Source organism: Stegostoma tigrinum, chromosome 9, assembly GCF_030684315.1.
Source record: "Stegostoma tigrinum isolate sSteTig4 chromosome 9, sSteTig4.hap1, whole genome shotgun sequence".
NCBI classification, from domain to species: domain Eukaryota; kingdom Metazoa; phylum Chordata; class Chondrichthyes; order Orectolobiformes; family Stegostomatidae; genus Stegostoma; species Stegostoma tigrinum.
This window is the reverse complement of record NC_081362.1, coordinates 54392376-54411906: the sequence shown is the minus strand read 5'-3', so window position 1 is coordinate 54411906 and position 19531 is coordinate 54392376. Positions and strand designations below refer to the sequence as shown.

General features: G+C 41.3%; 1 protein-coding gene across 8 annotated transcripts in view; it reads right to left on the bottom strand.

Moving 5' to 3' along the window:
- Nucleotides 1-7252, bottom strand: part of lpgat1 (lysophosphatidylglycerol acyltransferase 1) — a 116376-nt gene extending 109124 nt beyond the window's left edge. Inside the window, exons 1-3 of one of the 8 annotated variants that reach the window (XM_048536251.2) lie at nucleotides 6952-7252; nucleotides 5568-5767; nucleotides 3421-3672 (exon numbers count right to left, since the gene is read on the bottom strand). In XM_048536251.2, the coding sequence (XP_048392208.1) occupies nucleotides 3421-3658 (238 nt within the window). In that variant the 5' untranslated portion in view covers nucleotides 3659-3672; nucleotides 5568-5767; nucleotides 6952-7252. Of the gene's footprint in view, nucleotides 1-3420; nucleotides 3673-5567; nucleotides 5768-5913; nucleotides 6078-6117; nucleotides 6393-6708; nucleotides 6914-6951 lie in introns of those variants that run through there. The other 7 variants (XM_048536254.2, XM_048536255.2, XM_048536248.2 and 4 more) reach the window with 7 other exon arrangements.
- Between the last annotated feature and the right edge of the window lie 12279 nt (nucleotides 7253-19531).

Sequence of the window (19531 nt, the reverse complement as noted above, 5' to 3'; positions counted from 1 at the left end):
CACGAATAAAACATTGTGGTGAATTGTAATATTGGATCGTATTCAGCAAACAACAGCTAGCTACTGGATTAGACCAACATCAAGTCACAATATGCTCAACGATATGTGAAACAATGCTCAGGTAGTTAACGTCTGAAATGGCTTGGCATGAACAGGGACAATTTCTCCAATAATATCTTAAAGTTTAAATGTTGCTTAAAAACATTAAGCAGCTCTCAGTATTGATCTCAGGCGTGCTGTTCCTTCATTTCAAAATTCTCTTCTTTTTTCTCCCTTACATCCTATTCGAAACAAAGTGCTGGTATGTGTCCAAAATTAATGGCCTATGAAATGATCACTAGAAAGTTGTCAAGTGACTCAGAACAATTTGTCCATCTTTGGAAACGTGCCTTGTATCATTAATTGCTCGTATTTATTCAATGCTTTTAAACCAACAATAACGTCCTAGGCCTACGATGCTTCATAGTGACATAAGTAAACATTAGGTTGGAGGTGCAGACAAAAATTCAGTTCAATAAGGGCACTGAAATCAGAGCAAAACCTTACAATGGTTCGAATGAAACATAACTCAGGAAAATTATGGCTGATGGAGACCAATCATCCCAGCTGCAAGACATCACTCCAAAGTTATTTTTAGGCTAGGCTCCGTCTAATCAAGAAAGGTAGGGACATTGCCACTGCACCACAAGACCCCCTAAAATATTAACTTATCTCTGGAACTGATGGATCTTGAGTCCAGGCCTTCCATTTGAGAGGTAGAGACACTATACTGCCGCACAAGCCCCCAACCTTCCCTCCATCATAAGGGTAGAGGAGGTGTTTTTTGGTGACAGAGTGTTCGATTCTTCAAATGAGGCAGTCAGTCAAGTTGCTAAATAATTAGCATTTTCTCTTCTCTCTTGTAGTATAAGTTGTTGTACTAGTTTCAAATTTGGTATTCTTGCTTTTATCTTGATGAACACAAAGTGAAAAGCTTCAGCAACATCTCATTTTTCAGGAGAATTCAAAATCTGTACTGTCAAGTGTCTAATAATTCAATTTCTGCAAATGATGTCATTAAATGACAAAATCCAAAAGCAGAGAGAGAACCAAGGACAGATTTCCAAGGGATTTGAGGATATGACGTACGCAAAGGAAAAACCCACTGGTCGAAACATTCTGTTCAAGTAAAGTTGGAACTAATCGGTCATTGCTTAGCCTCTTTCTGCTACGGGAGGGATGAAATCTGACTGCACGGATTTCAAGAAAGTTGAGGGAGAAATAAACATTGATTAGGTCACAACACATTTGATCCTTGTGCTGAGATGGATGAAGAAAGGGAGACTGAAACAAGGTAGTAGCTTGAAAAGGACAGACAATCAAAGGTTGAGGTAGACAATGAAGATTTTGATAGAAAGAGTATCAATTACTTTGTTGGGAGGTCAGCAATCTAGACAAAACACAGCCAAAAGGAGCACAGATGGGCCTCAAGAATGACAACAGTTTGCTAGAGGGAGGGGTGGGTAGCATGGTGGGATATGAGCATTCAAAGCTCAGAAGATGAGAATTAGCTCTTTGGGTAAGAGGGTGGTAGAGGCAGAAGCAGCCTTTAAGAGATGGTCTCAACTGTACTTTGGTGGCAAAGGAAATCATGAGTTTCACAGACTTTGAAGGTCTTCCACATTTTTCATTTCCATTGCATAACCGAAGCACGGAATATCTCCGCATGCATTCTTTACGAAGTACAGATTTATGTTAAGTGTATCTATTTATTGTTGTTAGATATTTTACTTCAGGACCCAATGTGCTGCTGGGCAAATCATCTGAATCTTCAGCTCTCAGCATAATATAATGATAAAAATATTTTGAAATATTTAGCACCAACTCCCCTCCAATGGGGAACTAGTAGGTCATGCAGGATCATCCCACAAATATATTGTTATATAATATGTCTTGTATGAGATCAGGAATCCTGGGTTTAAGACACTTGCCAATGGAGACGTGCATCACAAAAGTACAATGAAAAGACAAAAGAGGATAGAATCGCTCAACAAAACCTCAAGGTCAGGAATTCTCAGTAGTGCATTATGCCACAGAATTCTGTACTTTTCTCAAATCCCAATTCTAACAAACAGCATGAACAACAGCAACTTGCCGAGTTTTTAACACAATAAAACGTCCAACGGTACAGCAAAGAAACAATGATGGTGAGCACAGGATGACTCAAAGTATGATCAAAAAACTCCATTTTGAATGGACATTTTATACTCATGTCTGTTTATTTAATACAAGCATATTCAATAATTCTGAAATGAATAAAACAAGAAAGGTTTTCACGACCACCAGATGTTTCAAAATCCTTTACAGCAAACTAATTATTTTCAGTACAGTCACTGCTGAAATGAGAAAACACGGCAGCCAATTTACAAACAGCAAACTCCCACAAATATCACTGTGATGATGACCACAATGTGATGTTGGAGATGGTTAAATATTTTCCAGAACTCTATGGAAAAAAAATCACAGATTATGCAGCATCTGTGGAGAAAGAAACAGAGCTAATGTTGAGGCTCTTGACTATTTTAAATTAGGACCCGATGCTAATTCTGTTTGTCTCTCAACAGACGCTGCCAGACCTGCTTAATTTCTCCAACACTTTTTAAAAAATTTTATTCCAGGGATAACTCCCATACTCTTCAATATAGTTTCAAGAGGTTGTTACACCTGACTGAGTAGGAAGATGAGGACTGGGTTTAACACTTCAGCTGAAAGACTGCTCCTCCAATGACACAGCACTCAGTCAGCACTCCACAGGAGGGTTAGATCTGATTTTTTAGGCTCAACCCTTTTGGATTTGAACCCAAAAACCTTTGACTTAGAGGTAACAGTGCTCTCAATTTGAGCTAATCTGACACCATCAAACCCCAAGGATAAAAGGATGTAAACTAGTGTTTGTGAGCACCAACTAAGAGCAAGTATAGGTCTCCTCAATTATTCTTTGAAACGGGTCTGTTTACAAAAGTTTTTTTTAAAAAAGCCAATGACTGTCTGTTTGCTGTTGAGATCATACAATTTTCCACAAGTTCTTCTATTCAGTCAGAAATGTGATTCCAATTAAATACTGGAATTTAACATTGTCTACAAAGAGAGAGGAATATAAAAACATTAAAAGGCAGTGTTGTTGGGCAAGACTTATGTAAATATTATTACTGTACAATTATGTGTGCGAGACTGAAATTGTTGGATTAGGTTACCAACCAACATTAATCACAACAGAATATCTATGGATCTAGTGCTTGAGAAGCAGAAAAACAAACATTTGATAACAGTTTATTGATTTCTAAAACAAAATTAACACATGCATGCAAATACTATAAACACTGCAAACTGTACATCATTTAGCAATGCTAAAATCTATATCACCTGCTCTTAAATTCTTACCTGTATAGCCTGCTGTCCAGCCCCATGAAGAAACCATAGCCAGCAGCCATTTGAACATTATTCCTTCAATGTGCCAGAACAACTTACTATTAATCAGTTTCAATGGCTGAAGAACTACGAGATACAAAACATAAGATGGAATTGCAACCAGGTTGTTGACAACCATAAAAAGAAATCGGATCGTGCCTTTCACGAAAACCCAACTACCATGTTGTATTTCCTTTGTGTTCATTGCCATGCCTCGACTGAGCCCTGCAGAAACAATGATAGCTTATTGCACAAATTGAAAAACAAAAGAAAAAAAAATTACAAATTGTATGTTCTACACAATATCATAAAAGTGGTATTGACATTTCTCATGGTCACTTAATTTGTACTAAAGTCCTAAATTTGTTATAACTTTTCAGATCATCATTCAGAAATACTGGTGATAGGGAGCTAAAGGAACCCCAAAGAAAAGTATTGGTAGCCATCATACAAGAAAACTGGCCAAAAGAACAAAAGAGGGAGATTATGTTTTTGAACAATTGTAATTGCTGAATCTTATGACATTATCACCTTTCAATGCTAAATACTATGAAGCAGAACTAGGCAACTGCATAGCTTGCAATGAAGTCTGAGAAATATCTAGGGAGCAAAGCAGTTAAGGACCGTAGTTGTCAAGGTGATAGTGAACAATTCAACCAAGTTCAAAATGTAACTAATGAAATAAACTGTACAAAACTGAATCAGTCGAAAGCTGGATACCTTTATCACAAAAACCTATATGAAAGTGTGGTACGTGCACAATATTCAGCCATACTAAATCTGCAGTTATGTTCCATTTCTGGAGTGGGATTTACAGCTAGCAATGCTAGGCTTATACTCTAAATTGCACACCAGCTACCAGGAATAAGCTTTGCAACTTCAACAGAAACATTTATTTTGAGGGCAAGTGCAAGCCTTTGCTTTTTCCAAAACACTTTTTTTATATTACAAAAGCATCAAAATTCAATTGCCTGAACACTTTTTGAACTGACACTGCACTAGATTATACTTCCCTCAGAGGGGAACCGAAACATATCCAGAGTCTCTCACTTGAGCCACTGCATGCTCATGCCAGATTGAGATCTGACTGGAGACTTATCATGCAAGATAGCTGAAATGTTATACTGTACTATTAATCTGTATTATTTACAATTAATTTTAAAAAGCTGTATCCTATATTTGAAAGCATAGTATAACATAGTACATATCAATAAAAAACTGAGGTGCAATCATGGACAGTAATACAAGTGTAGTCCAAAAGCCAACGTTACTTCAAAATTGCAATTATGAAATCAGTTTTATATTGGAAAGCTTTGCTACAAAGAAAATGATTAAATTGTAGACATACAAATATTTCTAACTGAATTTTTCTGTACTAAAAAAATCCGAAATGTGGACTACTGTACTTATCTATTCCATTCAGCATACATTTACTTTAATTTTACAAAAATTGTAATGATATCTCAATGCTGCAAAGAAATCAGGGAAATACAACTTGGACTAAGGATTCAGTTTAACAAAAATGTTGCTTTTCCAATTAACAGTTTCATACGATAAGAACAAAAATTGAACTATCAAGTGTAATTTGAAAGAAAATTAATCTCAACACATTCAACAGGAAAAAGTGTCAAATGTCAACTTTTGAAAACTACATTTCAACAGGCACTTCGAACGAGCCTACTATCGGTGGAGTGATACTAAAGTATTGTACGCCCAGTTGCGTCATTTCAACTTCCTTTAATCTGTTTAACAAAAATAAACAAACAATGGCTTTGAGCTAAGATAGGAAAAATTAAAAGCTAGTCCTAGACTAAGTTTGCGATTGTAGGCTAAATGCAGATTATCTACATTTGGGAATCCTGGGCTATAAATCTTGTAGATTACATGCGTAAAGGTGCACTTTATTTCCAAACATCTCGTTCTCGTCGTTCATTCATTCTGATCACAACTGCCAAAAGACAAGCAACTTACTTTTTCTGTTGCTTGGATAACGTCTGATACATTTGCTTATGACTTCCACGCCCACGTTTGGGGGTGGGGGTGGGGGTGGTGGGAAGAAATCAAGCAGAACTAAAATTTCCGAACCCTTTTTCCAACATAAGTATTAAACACAGCCTTACCTATGCTGCTGTGGCCCAGTGTCTAAAAGTGGAAATAAGACCGAAATGAACAGCACAGCTAGAGAACGCTGGACGGTTACTATAGTGGCAGCTGAGAGGTCATGGACTGATCGGCTGGGCGGTTACTCAAAGATATGACGGGGATGAGCATCAGCTGCCTGAAGCCACTGGGCCAAGAAGAAGCTGGTTTCCTTACTGATCTGGCAAAAATGATGAGAATACAAATGAAACAATCGGTAATTGATATCGTTCACAACATCCGCACCTAACAAGTGACAGTGCCAACCCAACCCTTACTTGATGCCACGCTCGTTTTGGAAGGAGACTTTAAACCTGTGATACTCACTTTCAAGCCAAACAACTACAACATTAAACGTTATCTCCTTCTCCAACCGCCCGCCTTTACGATAAAAAAATACAAAATAACCTCCCGATCTTAATCCTCTCTGACCCTCCGTGTAAAGATATAAACTGTCTAGTTGGTTTCTCGATACAAACAGACAAACAGAATTAAACCCTCTGGAAAGAGAGAAGACAAAAAAACAAGGACCTGGCTGCTTTAGTGTCTAGAGGGTTGTAGCCCCGTCCTCCCTGAAGCAAAGCTCGACCGTGAACGAGAAGTAAGCAGCCCTGCTAAACAACTGACACACATACTGTCGCTCTCACATGGCTCCAGGCGCTCGCTGCAGCAGGCTCGCGGCTCAGCGCGGGGCGGGGCCGGGTGCTGCGCAGTCACCGCGAGCCCTTCCAGAACCCGGGAGCCCGGCACACTCCGTTCCGAGAACCTTCTTGTCTCTCCACTTACAATCTCCGGGCCTTCACGTAAACCGGCCGCAACCCGCGCACGCCCCAACAGCTCCCCCCCACGTACGCACGACGCACTGTGCCCGTGACGCGCTGCCGAACAATGGCAGAGAACGAGGGGGAAAAGCGAGGAAGGGAGCGGTGCTGGGCTCTTTCTGAAACCTTGACAAGGTGGGAGAACGCTAGCAGCATTCCCTGCCTCCGCTCCGGGTAAAATATACCCGCTGGCAACGGTATCCTGGCCACAAGCTGCTCGAAATCCGACAGCGTTCGTGTGTCCGATTTTAGCTCAGCGTGTGAGTTTTACTGAGTCAAAATCGGGTTCAGTGTCAATTACCTTTTAAAGTGGAAGGAGTTAGCAACAGAAATGTCACTGCATACGGGGAGCCATTATCCTGCCCTGTTCGTGCCAACCAAAGGCTATCCAGTTCTCGGTGTTTAGTCATATAATACACAGCACAGAAACAGACTGTTCGGTCCAACTCGTCCATGCCGACCAAGTTTCCTAAACTGAACTAGTTCCGTTTGCGTGCGTTTGACCCACATCCCTCTAAACCTTTCCTATTCATATCCCAAATACCTTAAATGTTGTAGCTGTACCTGTAGTCACCACTTCCTCTGGCAGTTCATTTCCGCATACGAAGCACCCTCTGTGTGAAAAGACTTTGTCTCTCAGGTCCGTTTTAAATTTTTTTTTTCCTCTCGCCTTAAACATACCGCCCCAAGTTTTGAACTTCCCCACCCTAGGGAAAAAAATCTTTTCCTAGTCACCTGATCTGTGCCCCTCATCAACCTCATTAAGGGCAACCCTCAAGATGCATCTCAGACTCAGAAACAAACTAAAAGAAACAGCAAAGGCTCAGACCATCTCTGTTCACTCCTCACGCCACAGATTGTACTGCAGGATTGCTCAAGTGTAGATTAGATTCCCTACAGTTTGGAAACAGGCCCTTCGGCCGGCCCAACCACACCACACCGCCCCTTGAAGCATCCCACACAACCCTGAACACTACGGGCAATTTAGCACAGCTGATCCACCTGGCCTGCACAGCTTTGGACTGTGGGGGGGAAACTGGAGCACCTGGAGGAAACCCACGCAGACAGTTACCTGAGGCTGGAATTGAACCTGGGTGTCTGGCGTTGTGAGGATGCAGCGCTAACCACTGAGCTACCGTACCACCCGAGTGTAGCATTGCTTAAATCAAAAGGAAGGATAGACTAAATAACTACAATGTAGTCACTGTCATCCAGAAGTGGAAGAAACCTGCGTAAATAAGCCTTTAAGGCAAACATTAAAAGGTAAGTTTGTCCCAGGCTAATTACAACATAATTTTGTAACTCTACCTGTCTCTACCATTTCCTCTGGCAGCTTAATCCATATTTGCACCACTCTCGCCTGTAAGACACTGCAAGTTTATACCTAAGTACTGTTAAGCTTACTTGTTTCTACGTCTGCTGCGCACCATGCCCTTGATAAAAATGATCCCCTCAACTCCCATCTGCAATTACTTTAAATCTGTGTCCTTGATTATTGAGCTGTTAGGAGAAATATGTCCTTCATAATTTTATACACCCTTCATCTTCAAATTTCAAAATCACACCATATTTAAATGTAAGGTAGATTTAGGCTTGCTCTACCATTCTGGATCATCTAACTCGAGGTAATCTTCCCACACTATCTCCATTTCACTCGATGTCCTGAGTTTCTTGGAATGTATGAATCTCTGTGTGGAACATACTCAATTACCAGTAACTTTCTGGGTTAGAGAAAGGACTGAGTCAATGGATATTAAAAAGACTATGGGCTCAAACAACACTCTCAGCAATAGTCCTGCAGACTAGCTGTGCCCCTAGCCATATTGTTCCAGTATATCTACAATACTGGTATTAACCCAGAAAAATGGAAGATTGCCAATGTATGTCCTGTGCATAAAATGCAAGATAAATCTAAACCAATTTCCAGAAGATCAGTCTACTATCAATTTTCAGCAAAGTAATGGAAGGGTTCATCAACAGTGCTATCATCCAGCACATCCTCAGCACTTAACTGCTCAATATGCTCAGTTTGGGTTCTGCCAGGATCACCCATTCCTTTCTTCATTACAGCTTTCATCCACACATAGACAAAAAGTTGAATTCCCCAGAGATGAGCTAAGAGTGACTGTTCTTGACATCAAGGCAGTTTTTGACCGAGTGTGGCATCAAGGAACCAAAGCAAAATTGGAAACAATGAGAAGTAATTGGCTGCAGACATACCTAGGACAGAGGAAGGTGATTGTGGATTTTGGAGATCAATCAGCTCAGTCCCAGGAAACTACTGCAAGTATTCCTCTGGGTAGTGTCATAGGCCCAATAATCTTCGGCCATATTGTCACTCAATTTCCCTCTATCATAAGGCCAGAAGTGGGGATGTTCACTGAAGATTGCATAATGTTGGATACTATTCACAATTCCTCATGCAGCACTGAAACAGCTCATGTTCATGTGCGACAAGACTTAGACAACATCCAGGCTTGGGTTGACAACGGGCAAGTTAACATTCATGTCACACAATGACTATCCCCAACAAGGAAGAATCTAATTGTTGCCCTGTACATTCAATGGCATTACCACTACTAAATCCCCTGCCATCAACATCCTGAGGTTAGCATTAACGAGAAACTGAACTAGACCAGCCAGATAAACTGTCTATGTGAAAGGCTAAGAATTTTGTTGCAAGTAACTGACTCCATGTTCACCGTCTACAATTTAATGGTGTAATGGAATATTCTTGTTTGAATTGGTACAGCTCCTACAATACCAAGAAGGTCTGAACTATCCAAGAAAAAGTGAATGCCTGATTGGCACCTTATTCACCACTTTCTCCATTCATTCCTGCGCACAGTGGCAGCAATGTATACTCATCAAGGCTCCTCCAACAATACCTTACAAGCGCATTACCTTTGTCACCTCACAGAACAAAGGCAGCCGATGCATTGGAGCACCACCACTTGAACATTTCCCATCAATCCACACACCATTCTGTTTGGGAACTGTGTCAATGGTCCTTCACTGTTGTTGGGCCAGTATCCAAGTCATCTTTCCCTAATTGGCGGTTCAAGTGTACGGGTACTGCTAAGACTGCTAGTGTTCAAGAAGGCAGCTTATCACCATTTTGTGAATAGAGAATAGAGATAGACAATAAATGCTGGCTAAGCCAGTGATGCCCAAATCCACAAATTAATAAACAAAATCCTTCAGTAGAAAGGGGTTCAAAGTGCTGACATATACTGCTCCATAGAAATTGCTTTAAGTCAACACTTGTGTGCTAAACATACAGGTTTAACCACTCCAGGCAAATTCAAACATTGTAGTAATTAGCAATTACAATCAAAATTACGCGCTGAATGTAGACATTCAAGTAAGCTGGCCTTAATAACTCGTTTGTGATTTATTTTCACTCATCAACAAAATAGATCCCCAAATCTAGGCTGATGCATCAACTGCAGCGCGAAAGGCATGCTGCACTGTTAGATTTGCCCTCCCAGGCCCTGGTCTCCCCTTTCAGATGGTGACAAAAGATCCCTAAGGCACTATTTCAAAATAATAGTGTATGCAAGCTCTCCAAGTGATATATAAGCAAAAAATGTAAGAAATATTCAGCACACCAGGTCCTACCTATACAGAGAAAGAGAGTTAATGTTTAATATTGATTACCTTTTCTCATCAGACCAAATCTGTTTCACTGTCCTAGCCAATATTAATTTCATAACTTACATGTCTAAAATAGATTATCTAGTCTTTTACTTATTCTATCTGTGAGAACTTACTGAGTGCAAATTGGCTGATATTTTCCAACTTTGGGGCAGGGACTACAATTCAAGATTACTATTTTTTCTGAAAAGGATTTTAGAATGTCCTGTGGTGAAAGTTGCAAAAAAAATGCAAATCCTTCTTCTTCAATCAGCATTAATCATGCATCATTCTGACCAGATTTTTTGCATTTATCTTAGAAATTTAGGTCCCTGTAACTGAGCATCTTTGTGATTTTAAACACTACTGGCTTTAAAGGTGTAAAGTTCAGGGAAACAGATCACTTGTGACTAGGTAAAGAGGGATTCAGAGGGTGAATTGAACTTTAACACCAAGTTATCTAAGCTTAAACCATTGCACTGATAGAGAATTGTAAATGATAAGATTCCAATTCCCTGCATAACCAAGAGTAAATCAATAATTCACTGTTGGTCTATGAGTAACTTGTAGTCCTGATAGCCTATCTGTCATTCATAGTAATATGTAACCTGTTGATATATATTTTGAAAAATATAGCCAAAATCTCCCAATACTGCGCAAGATGAAGTCTGCCTTTCCAGACATTGCTAGATCTTTATCAGCTGTGACTCACTCACCTTAAAGTCAGAAGATTTTGTGCTCAAGTCTCAGTACAGAGGGTTGAGCACAAAAGTCTAGACTAACTCTTTAGTTCTGCACTGAGCAAGAATTGCCTTCCTGATGTGCTACTTTTCAGATAAAACATTAAACCACCTTTTCATGTGGGGATAGATGATTCCATTACACTATTTGAAGGAAAAGCGAGGGAGTTCTCTTTGATATGCGTGCTAATATTGTATCCACATCATTAAAATAAATTATTTGGTCATTACATTGGTCATAAATTATTTGCTAAGTCCAAAGATGTGCAGGTTAGTTGCATTGGCCTTGTGAAATTGTCTGTAGTGTTCACGGGTGTGTAGGCTATTTGGATTAACCATGGTAAATGTGGGTTACTGGATATGGTAGGGGACTGGCTGCTGTTAAGAGGGTTTGTGCAGGCTCAATGGGCAAAATAGCCTCTTTCTGCACTGTAGGGGGTTCTGTGATTCTACTGTTTGTAGAATTTGTTGCTTGTAACTTGACTGCCTTCTTCCTTACATTACAATGATGATTACATTTTACAATTCCCTTAAAGATTTTAAGTTAATTGCTTTGGGACACCCGAAGCTATGAAAAACACAATTATTACCTGTCTTAGTTTTATCTCCAACATTTGTAAGCTAGTTCCTGAGTTCAGACTTAATAAATAGGAAGTTTTATAGCATGTTAAAAAGGTCAGTACAAGAGGAGTCTGCCAATGCCGTCCCCTCTAATGTTGCCTCCTTTTACAATAGATCATTTAGTTCTACATTTCAAATAATTAGCCCACTCCTGTATAAGCAATGTTTTAACATTTACTTCAATGGCAACTTGTGACATGTCTAAGCACTGTTTAATAGTCTTCTCATCAAAAACCTTTTCCTTCCTCCATAGTTCTTTCAGCCTCAATTCTCAGTATCAGTAAAAATCATCTTCACTAATTACTCATCATAATCTTGCTCTCACATTTTTACTTTTTGCCCTTCTACTTACTTAGAATCCCTACAGTGTGGAAACAGGCCATTTTCCCCAACACGTACACACCAACCCTCTGAAGTGCATCCCACCCAGGTCCAGGCCCCTCCTCTACATTTCTCACGGTTAACACACATAACCTACATTTCCATAAACATTATGGGTAATATAGCATAGCCAATCCACCTAACTCCCATTCCTTTGAATTGTGGGAAGAAACCAGAGCACCAGGCCGAAACCTACGCAGGCACGGGGAGAATGAGTAAACTTACAGTTGCTTGAAGGTGAAATCGAACCCATGTCCCTGGCACTCTGAGTCACTGTGTCACCCTTATTGAACCTTTTCCAGTGCGGGAAGTAGTGGTGAGAGCAAAGAGTGGGACCTGGAAGTTAATGCCCAAGGAAATAGAGATTAAGAATGATTCCATAAGGAAATTAGAGGCATTTAGAGCAAAATAATCTTACAGGCCTACAGGGCTAGAGTGGGAAACTCTAGCAGATTAGATTGCTATACATAAAAAGGAACCAATGGAGTTAATGGGATGAAAAGTCCACTTGTGTTCTGTAATGGGTCTAGGGTTTGGTGACTTGGTGCTGCTACTGCTTCCAAATCTGAATTAGATGCTGCCCTCCGCCTACCTGATTCTCTAATCACCCTTTCTTTCTGTCCCGTTCCTATCTGACTCCTTGTACTGCGGACGCTCCCTCACTTGATGAGTCCTGGCACACCCAGCTGTGTCTTTTGAGACCAATAGGGGTGGTGTGACATCGCTAAGATGAAGGCTTCTGTGTAGCAGCACCTGTTGATATCATAACTCAGGGGATGGAAGTTGCCACTCTGGTGAGAAATTTGGAGAATATGGGCTGCTAGCAACAATTATAGAATACCTGTAATTGCTGGACCTCAAAAACCAAGCAAGAGACTAACAGAGACACAGTAAAGCTAAATGCTACTTACACAATTCAAATAATTGTTTTTCTGGCCTTTGTAAATAATTGCAGATGAATGGGAAAGGTATATGCAAAACATTTGTGTTCAATTACATATGCTACATTACACATTACCTCTCCTGGAAGACAGCAAAATTTGGAAAATGTTTCGCAACAGTTGACCTAGAGGGTTTGTTGAGGTGATGCAAAGGATTTGAGTAATAATAAGAATCAAATTTTCAACCTGTAGTTGTTTTCAAAGAAAAACCATACAGGGTAGACAGTAATTTTGCAAGAAAAAGAAGTTTTCACAGGGGTTCCTAATTTAATTTCAGTATGCACTTGCAAGAACAAATACACAACAAGACCTGGGCATGTAGTAATCAAATATGGATATATATCTCAATCTATTAAATAATTACATCCAAACAGAAATTGAAGAAAAAACAGAAGCTTCTTCAGGATATCAATAAAGTTTTATTTTAGCTACCTTTATATATGTTTGCACACCGACTGTGGCATCACTGCTGTCAGCAAAGGAACAGGAAGCAGCAGATAACAGAGATTTCATTTGTTCTTTTCTGTTGGTTTACATCCAGCCAGATGTAATTCTAATCACTGAATTCTATGCATTCTCGGATGCCTTCCCTCTAACACGTGATGTCAAATTATGTTCCGAGGCTTGTAAGTGTTGTAGTAATTTACATAATTAGGACAGCAAACCAAGTAGTTTACACTAGAGCGTAGAAATTGGTTTAAGCCCGTTTTCAGGTAAAAAATGACCATTGTATTTGGAATGCACAATCAATCGCATGGATCCTAATAAGAATTTTGATTAGTTAAGCTGAAGTGGTCTGTCAATGTTATTGTTTATTGGCAGTTCGCCTGAAGGGCAGGGTGAAGGGAGATAATAATAGATCACTATGCATATTCTATTTAAAGGTAGTCTCTGAGCAGACTATCAAAGTCATTTGGCGGAATGCCTGATCACCAGAACTTTCTAACAAGCACCAAGATGTAGCTTGGCTGGTGATGAGTAGGGCATGGCTACTCAGATCCTACATGTGCACACGGACACTCTTGACCACTAAATGCCACCCTTGAAGCAGCTGTGGGGGGTGGAGGAATGCAGACTGTTGCACACTCCTTCTGGAATGTGACTTTGCAAAGAAGCTTTGAAGAGAGATGCAGTGGTTTTTGTCAAGGTTCATTCTGAGCAGCTCCATAACACAGGTCACGGTGTTCTATGGTCTTCGACTACACCTGGAGGACCATCAACTCTGTGAAAGATGCTCATTTGTGTACCCATAACATGCTGGTCTTCCAATGCGAAGGGTCGACCTCAAACAAGTTTTGCAGACTGGCACATTCCAAGGTCGAGGACCATGTGCTGAGGGATGCATTAAAGTTTGGGAAGCTGTCTCCATGGTGCAATGGAGAAAAACCATGAGGTTAGGTCTTTCTGCTAAAGTATAATAGGGGTCCATTCAGTCCTTAGAACCCCTAGAATCACAGAATCATACAACGCGGAAACATACTCTTTGGCCAGACTCACCCATGCCAACCAACTTTCCTAAACTGAACTCATCCCATTTGCCTGTGTTTAGTCCATATCCCTCGAAATCTTTCCTATCCATGTCCAAATATCTTAAATTTAGTAATGATATTCGCCACTACCAGATACATGTAAAGCTTTTGCCTGCCATGAGTTAAAAATGCCTTTTTGTTGCAACTGCACAGTAGCTCTGCAGGATGTCAATTTTCTATGTCATTTGTATCTCTTTTCTTTCTCTGCAAAGACTGTATGGAACAAATTGAGTACCTTTGTACATAGTTATGGATAATTTTTTTAATGAATGTGAGAATTTTTACATTAAAACAAATTTAAAGACAGTCCCGCAACTTTTGAAAAGGAGGTGGCCTTTGACTGCTGACAACTATATCTGAAGATTGCTAACAATGGAGGCATCAAAGAAAAAGACACAGGAGACATTAAGCTCTACCTTCCATTTTTTAAACATTTATTATGACAGTTACGTGATATCGGAAGGTTATGCTTTATACTGCCTCTTTAACTCAAAGTAAGTTGGAGTAATGAAAAGGGAAATTAACATTCTTACAGTTCTACCCAACAATAAGCCTGAATGGCCAGCTTACATGGGGTCTAGCAGACCAGCTCAAGTGCAATTAAAATGCACATGTCAGACTTAGTACCTGAAAACAAAGGACAGAGAAACTGGGTAGGCTTATGGACTATCAGGCAATCTGATTATAAACAAACTTTGGATAGACAGAGAAAGAGAAAAACAGTGGCACAGGAAAAACAGCAGACATCGTGAATACCAGGCAAAACCAATTCTTCGCTAGCAATGAGACAGATTGCTGTTGGAAACTCATCTTCTAGTGAAAGGGATGGAACCTGCAGGGATTTAAGCATGCTGCAAGATTTGCCTTGGTGAGATCAGGAGGAGGAATTATAGAGCTGCGTCTTGCTGCTGGAAGTCAGTTTTAAGATTTTCAGAAGATTGAGGGAAACACAATCAACTTTTGTCTCATTGAAATAAGGAAAAGCAAGCCTTTTGCATATAACTTTGGACTTCTTCCTGTAAAGGCTATATTTCTGGGAAGAGTGCAGTATATGTGAATTGTGCAGAATTGGCTGTGATTTAAAGCAGCGTTTGTCAACTATCTATTGTATACTTAATGTTGATTTTAGTTTGTTTGTTGCTGAGCAAATAAGCAGCACAGAAGGCAGAAAGATTTACTTGTTTGGGAGAATGAAGTGGGTGAGAAACATGGAACAGACACGGTGCATGCAATAGTGACAGTTGGTGAAATGTGTTTGCAGTGGCAGACTCAGAGTAAGTGGTGGCTCTGAGTGTTAGAGAGCAGAAAAAAAAACAGATGGTGACATTTACCCTTTTGGAACTCAGAAAATCGTTGACCTTCTTGCACTGCTGTGTTCAATTTAACTAGGTTATAGCACTGATCAGGTTGCTATCTGTATCCATGCTGACTATGTCTCATAGCATGATCTCCTTGGATAGTCAAAAGGATAAAGGACTGCCCGTCTCTCCACCACTCCATCCACCAGCACCTTGAGGTCCCTGTCTGCAATGTGGGGAGTTAACTTGTTTTCCGTGGCCATGTCTTTGGAGATTACCTTGCAGGACTACAGAGTAAGACCCAGTTCTGGCTTGCAGCATATGGTGTGGTGTACAGCTGGGCTATGAACATGGCGCTAGGGGTGTAAACTCCACCATTCCTATGATGTAATTGATTAAGAAGGTGCCCCAGAACATATAATTAATGAGGTGAGGAGAGGAAGATGCCCCGAGAAAAGGTGCCCTGGAACAAAGCTGACTGGGTGCCATGAATCTCATTTGACAAAACACTTTAAACGAAACTTTAAACCAAATGTGTTTCAGGAAGATATGTCTAAATATCTGTTAAGTATGTTGGGGATGGATAGATGATTGCCCAACTGACAGAGAACAGAGATTCTGGATAAATGGATAACTTTGTGGCAAAATCTAATTAATGAAGTATAGTTAGCCCCTCAACTATTACAATGCGTTTTAATTACTTGCACAAGAATCTTATTGTAGCAGAAGCTGCTGCTGAAATAGATGGGTAGAAAAGCAAGTAAATAAAAGAAAGTTAAGCCTTGAGCATATGAGGTTGAGGGGTGACCTTTTAAAGTCTTATGAAATCATGATAGACAGAGATAAGGTGAATAGCAAAGATCGTTTCTCTAGGTTAGGAGAGTTCAAAACTAGAGGGCATATTTTGAAGGTGAGAGGAGAAAAATTTAAAAAGGACCTGAGGGGCAGCTTTTTCTCACAGAGGGTAGTTCATCTGTGCAATGAACAGCCAGAGGAAGTGGTAAATACAGGTACAGTTACAACATTTCAAAGTCGTATGGGTAAATACATGAATAGGAAAGTTTCATAGGAGTATCAGCCAAACGCAGGCAAATGTGACCAGTTTAGTTTGGGATAACAAAGTGTGGAGCTGGATGAACACAGCAGGCCAAGCAGCATCTTAGGAGCACAAAAGCTGACGTTTTGGGCCTAGACCCTTCATTAGAAAAGGGGGTGAGGGAGAGGGTTCTGAAATAAATAGGGAGAGAGGGGGAGGTGGATCGAAGATGGATAGAGGAGAAGATAAGTGGAAAGCAGACAGACAAGTTAAACGGGCAGGGATGGTGCCAATAGAGGTGAATGTGGGTGGGGAGGTAGGGAGGGGATAGGTCAGGCCAGGGAGGATGGACAGGTCAAGACGGCGAGATGAGGTTAGTAGGTAGGAAATGTAGGTGCGGCTTGAGGTGGGAGGAGGGCATAGGTGAGAGGAAGAACAGGTTAGTGTGGCGGGGACGAGTTGGGCTGGTATTGGGATGCAGTGGGGGGAGGGGAGATTTTGAAGCTGGTGAAATCCACATTGATACCATTGGGCTGCAGGGTTCCCAAGCGGAATATGACTTGCTGTTCCTGCAACCTTCGGGTGGCATCATTGTGGCACTATGGAAGGCCCAGGATGGACATGTCGTCTAAGGAATGGGAAGGGGAGTTGAAACGGTTCGCGACTGGGAGGTGCAGTTGTTTATTGCGAACCAAGCGTAGGTGTTCTGTACAGCGGTTGTGACTAGGAGGTGCAGTTGTTTATTGCGAACCGAGCGTAGGTGTTTTGCAAAGCAGTCGTGACTGGGAGGTGCAGTTGTTTATTGCGAACTGAGCGTAGATGTTCTGCAAAGTGGTTGCGACTGGGAGGTGCAGTTTTTTATTGCGAAACAAGCTTCAAAATCTCCCCTTCCCTCACTGCATCCCAAAACCAGCCCACCTTGTCCCCACCTCCCTAACCTGCTCTTCCTCTCACTTATCCCCTCCACCTGAAGCTGCACGTCCATTTCCTACCTACTAACCTCATCCTGCCCCCTTGACCTGTCCATCTTCCATGGACTGACATATCCCGTCCCTACCTCCCCATCTACACTCACCTCTACTGGCTCCATCCTTGCCCCTTTAACTTGTCTGTCTCCTTTCCACCTATCTTCTCCTCTATCCATCTTCGGTCCGCCTCTCCTTCCCCCTATTTATATCAGAACCCTCTCTCCCTCCCCTTTTTCTGAAGAAGTGTCCAGGCCCAAAACATCAGCTTTTGTGCTCCTAAGATGCTGCTTGGCCCGCTGTGTTCATCCAGCTCCACACTTTGTTATCTTGAATTCTCCAGCACCTGCAGTTCCCATTATCTCTCATAGAAGTTTCCCCGTTGTGACTACCTCTACATTGGGGAAACCAACCGGAGACTCGGGGACCGCTTTGCAAAACACCTACGCTCGGTTCGCAATAAACAACTGCACCTCCCAGTCGCGAGCCATTTTAACTCCCTCCCCCATTCCTTAGATGACATGTCCATCCTGGGCCTCCTGCAGTGCTATAATGATGCCACCGGAAGGTTGTTGGAACAGCAAGTCATATTATGCTTGGGAACCCTGCAGCCCAATGGTATCAATGTGGATTTCACTAGCTTCAAAATCTCCCCTCCCCCCATTGCATCCCAAAACCAGCTCAGCTCATCCCCGCCTCCCTAACCTGTTCTTCCTCTCGCCTATCCCCTCCTCCCACCTCAAGCAGCACCTCCATTTCCTACCTACTAACCTCATCCTGCCCCCTTGACCCGTCTGTCCTCCCCGGACTGACCTATCCCCTCCCTACCTCCACACCTACACTCTCCTCTCCACCTATCTTCTCCTCTATCCATCTTCGGTCCACCTCCCCCTATCTCCCTATTTATTTCAGAACCCTCTCCCCCACCCCCTTTTCTAATGAAGGATCCAGGCCCGAAACATCAGGTTTTGTGCTCCTAAGATGCTGCTTGGCCTGCTGTGTTCATCCAGCTCCACACTTTGTTATCTTGGATTCTCCAGCATCTGCAGTTCCCATTATCTCTAGTTTGGGAACTTGGTTGTCATGAACAAGTTGGACCGAAGGGTCTGTTTCCGTGCTCTATGACTGTATGCTAAGTGAGCAATGAGACAAAAATACAGGTAACTACAGGCCAATTAGCTTAACATCTGTTATTGGGAAAAAAACATTGGTCTATTGTAGTGGAAATAAAATCAAAATATTTAGAAATACATAATTTAGTTAAGCAGAATACTCATGGTTTCACAAAGGGCATATCATGCATGACAAAATAATTAGAATTCTTTGTGGAGGCAATGAGAATGATAGATAAAAGGGAAGAACCAGATGTAATGTATTTGGATTTTCAGATGGTGTTTGATTAGGTACAACTCATTAGGCTACTTAATAAGTTAAGGGCCCATGGTGCTTGGGGAGTACATTAGCATGGAAAGATGATGAATAAAGGTCAGAGAACTGGGATGGAGGGGCATTTGCAGGATGGCAATCTGTAACTAATGGAGTATTACAGCCACATTTTTAAAAATAATAATTACTAATGAGTTGATGAGGAAAGTGAATGTACTGTAGCCAAGTTTGAGGGTGATACAAAATCAGTGGGAAGATAAATGGGGAGAATGACACAAAGTCTGCAGAGGAACACAGTCGGTTAAGTCCTGGAGGAAACTGTTTCATGTTTCTGTTTCCTTGCAGTCCCCTATCTAGTTTCTTAAAAGAGCTGCTTTAATGTTTTTTGTTGTGTTTGATAGGGCACTGTGTGTGTGTGTGTGTGTGTGTGTGTGTGTGTGTGTGTGTGTGTGTGTGTGTGTGTGTGTGTGTGTGTGTGTCAGTGTGTGACAGAGATTGGAGGGTCCCCTGGGCCTGGCCAAACTGGCAATCAACAGGTCCAGGGAGTGGCTTATAGTACCTGACTGTCTGCCCCTCTTCTGTGGTTATGTC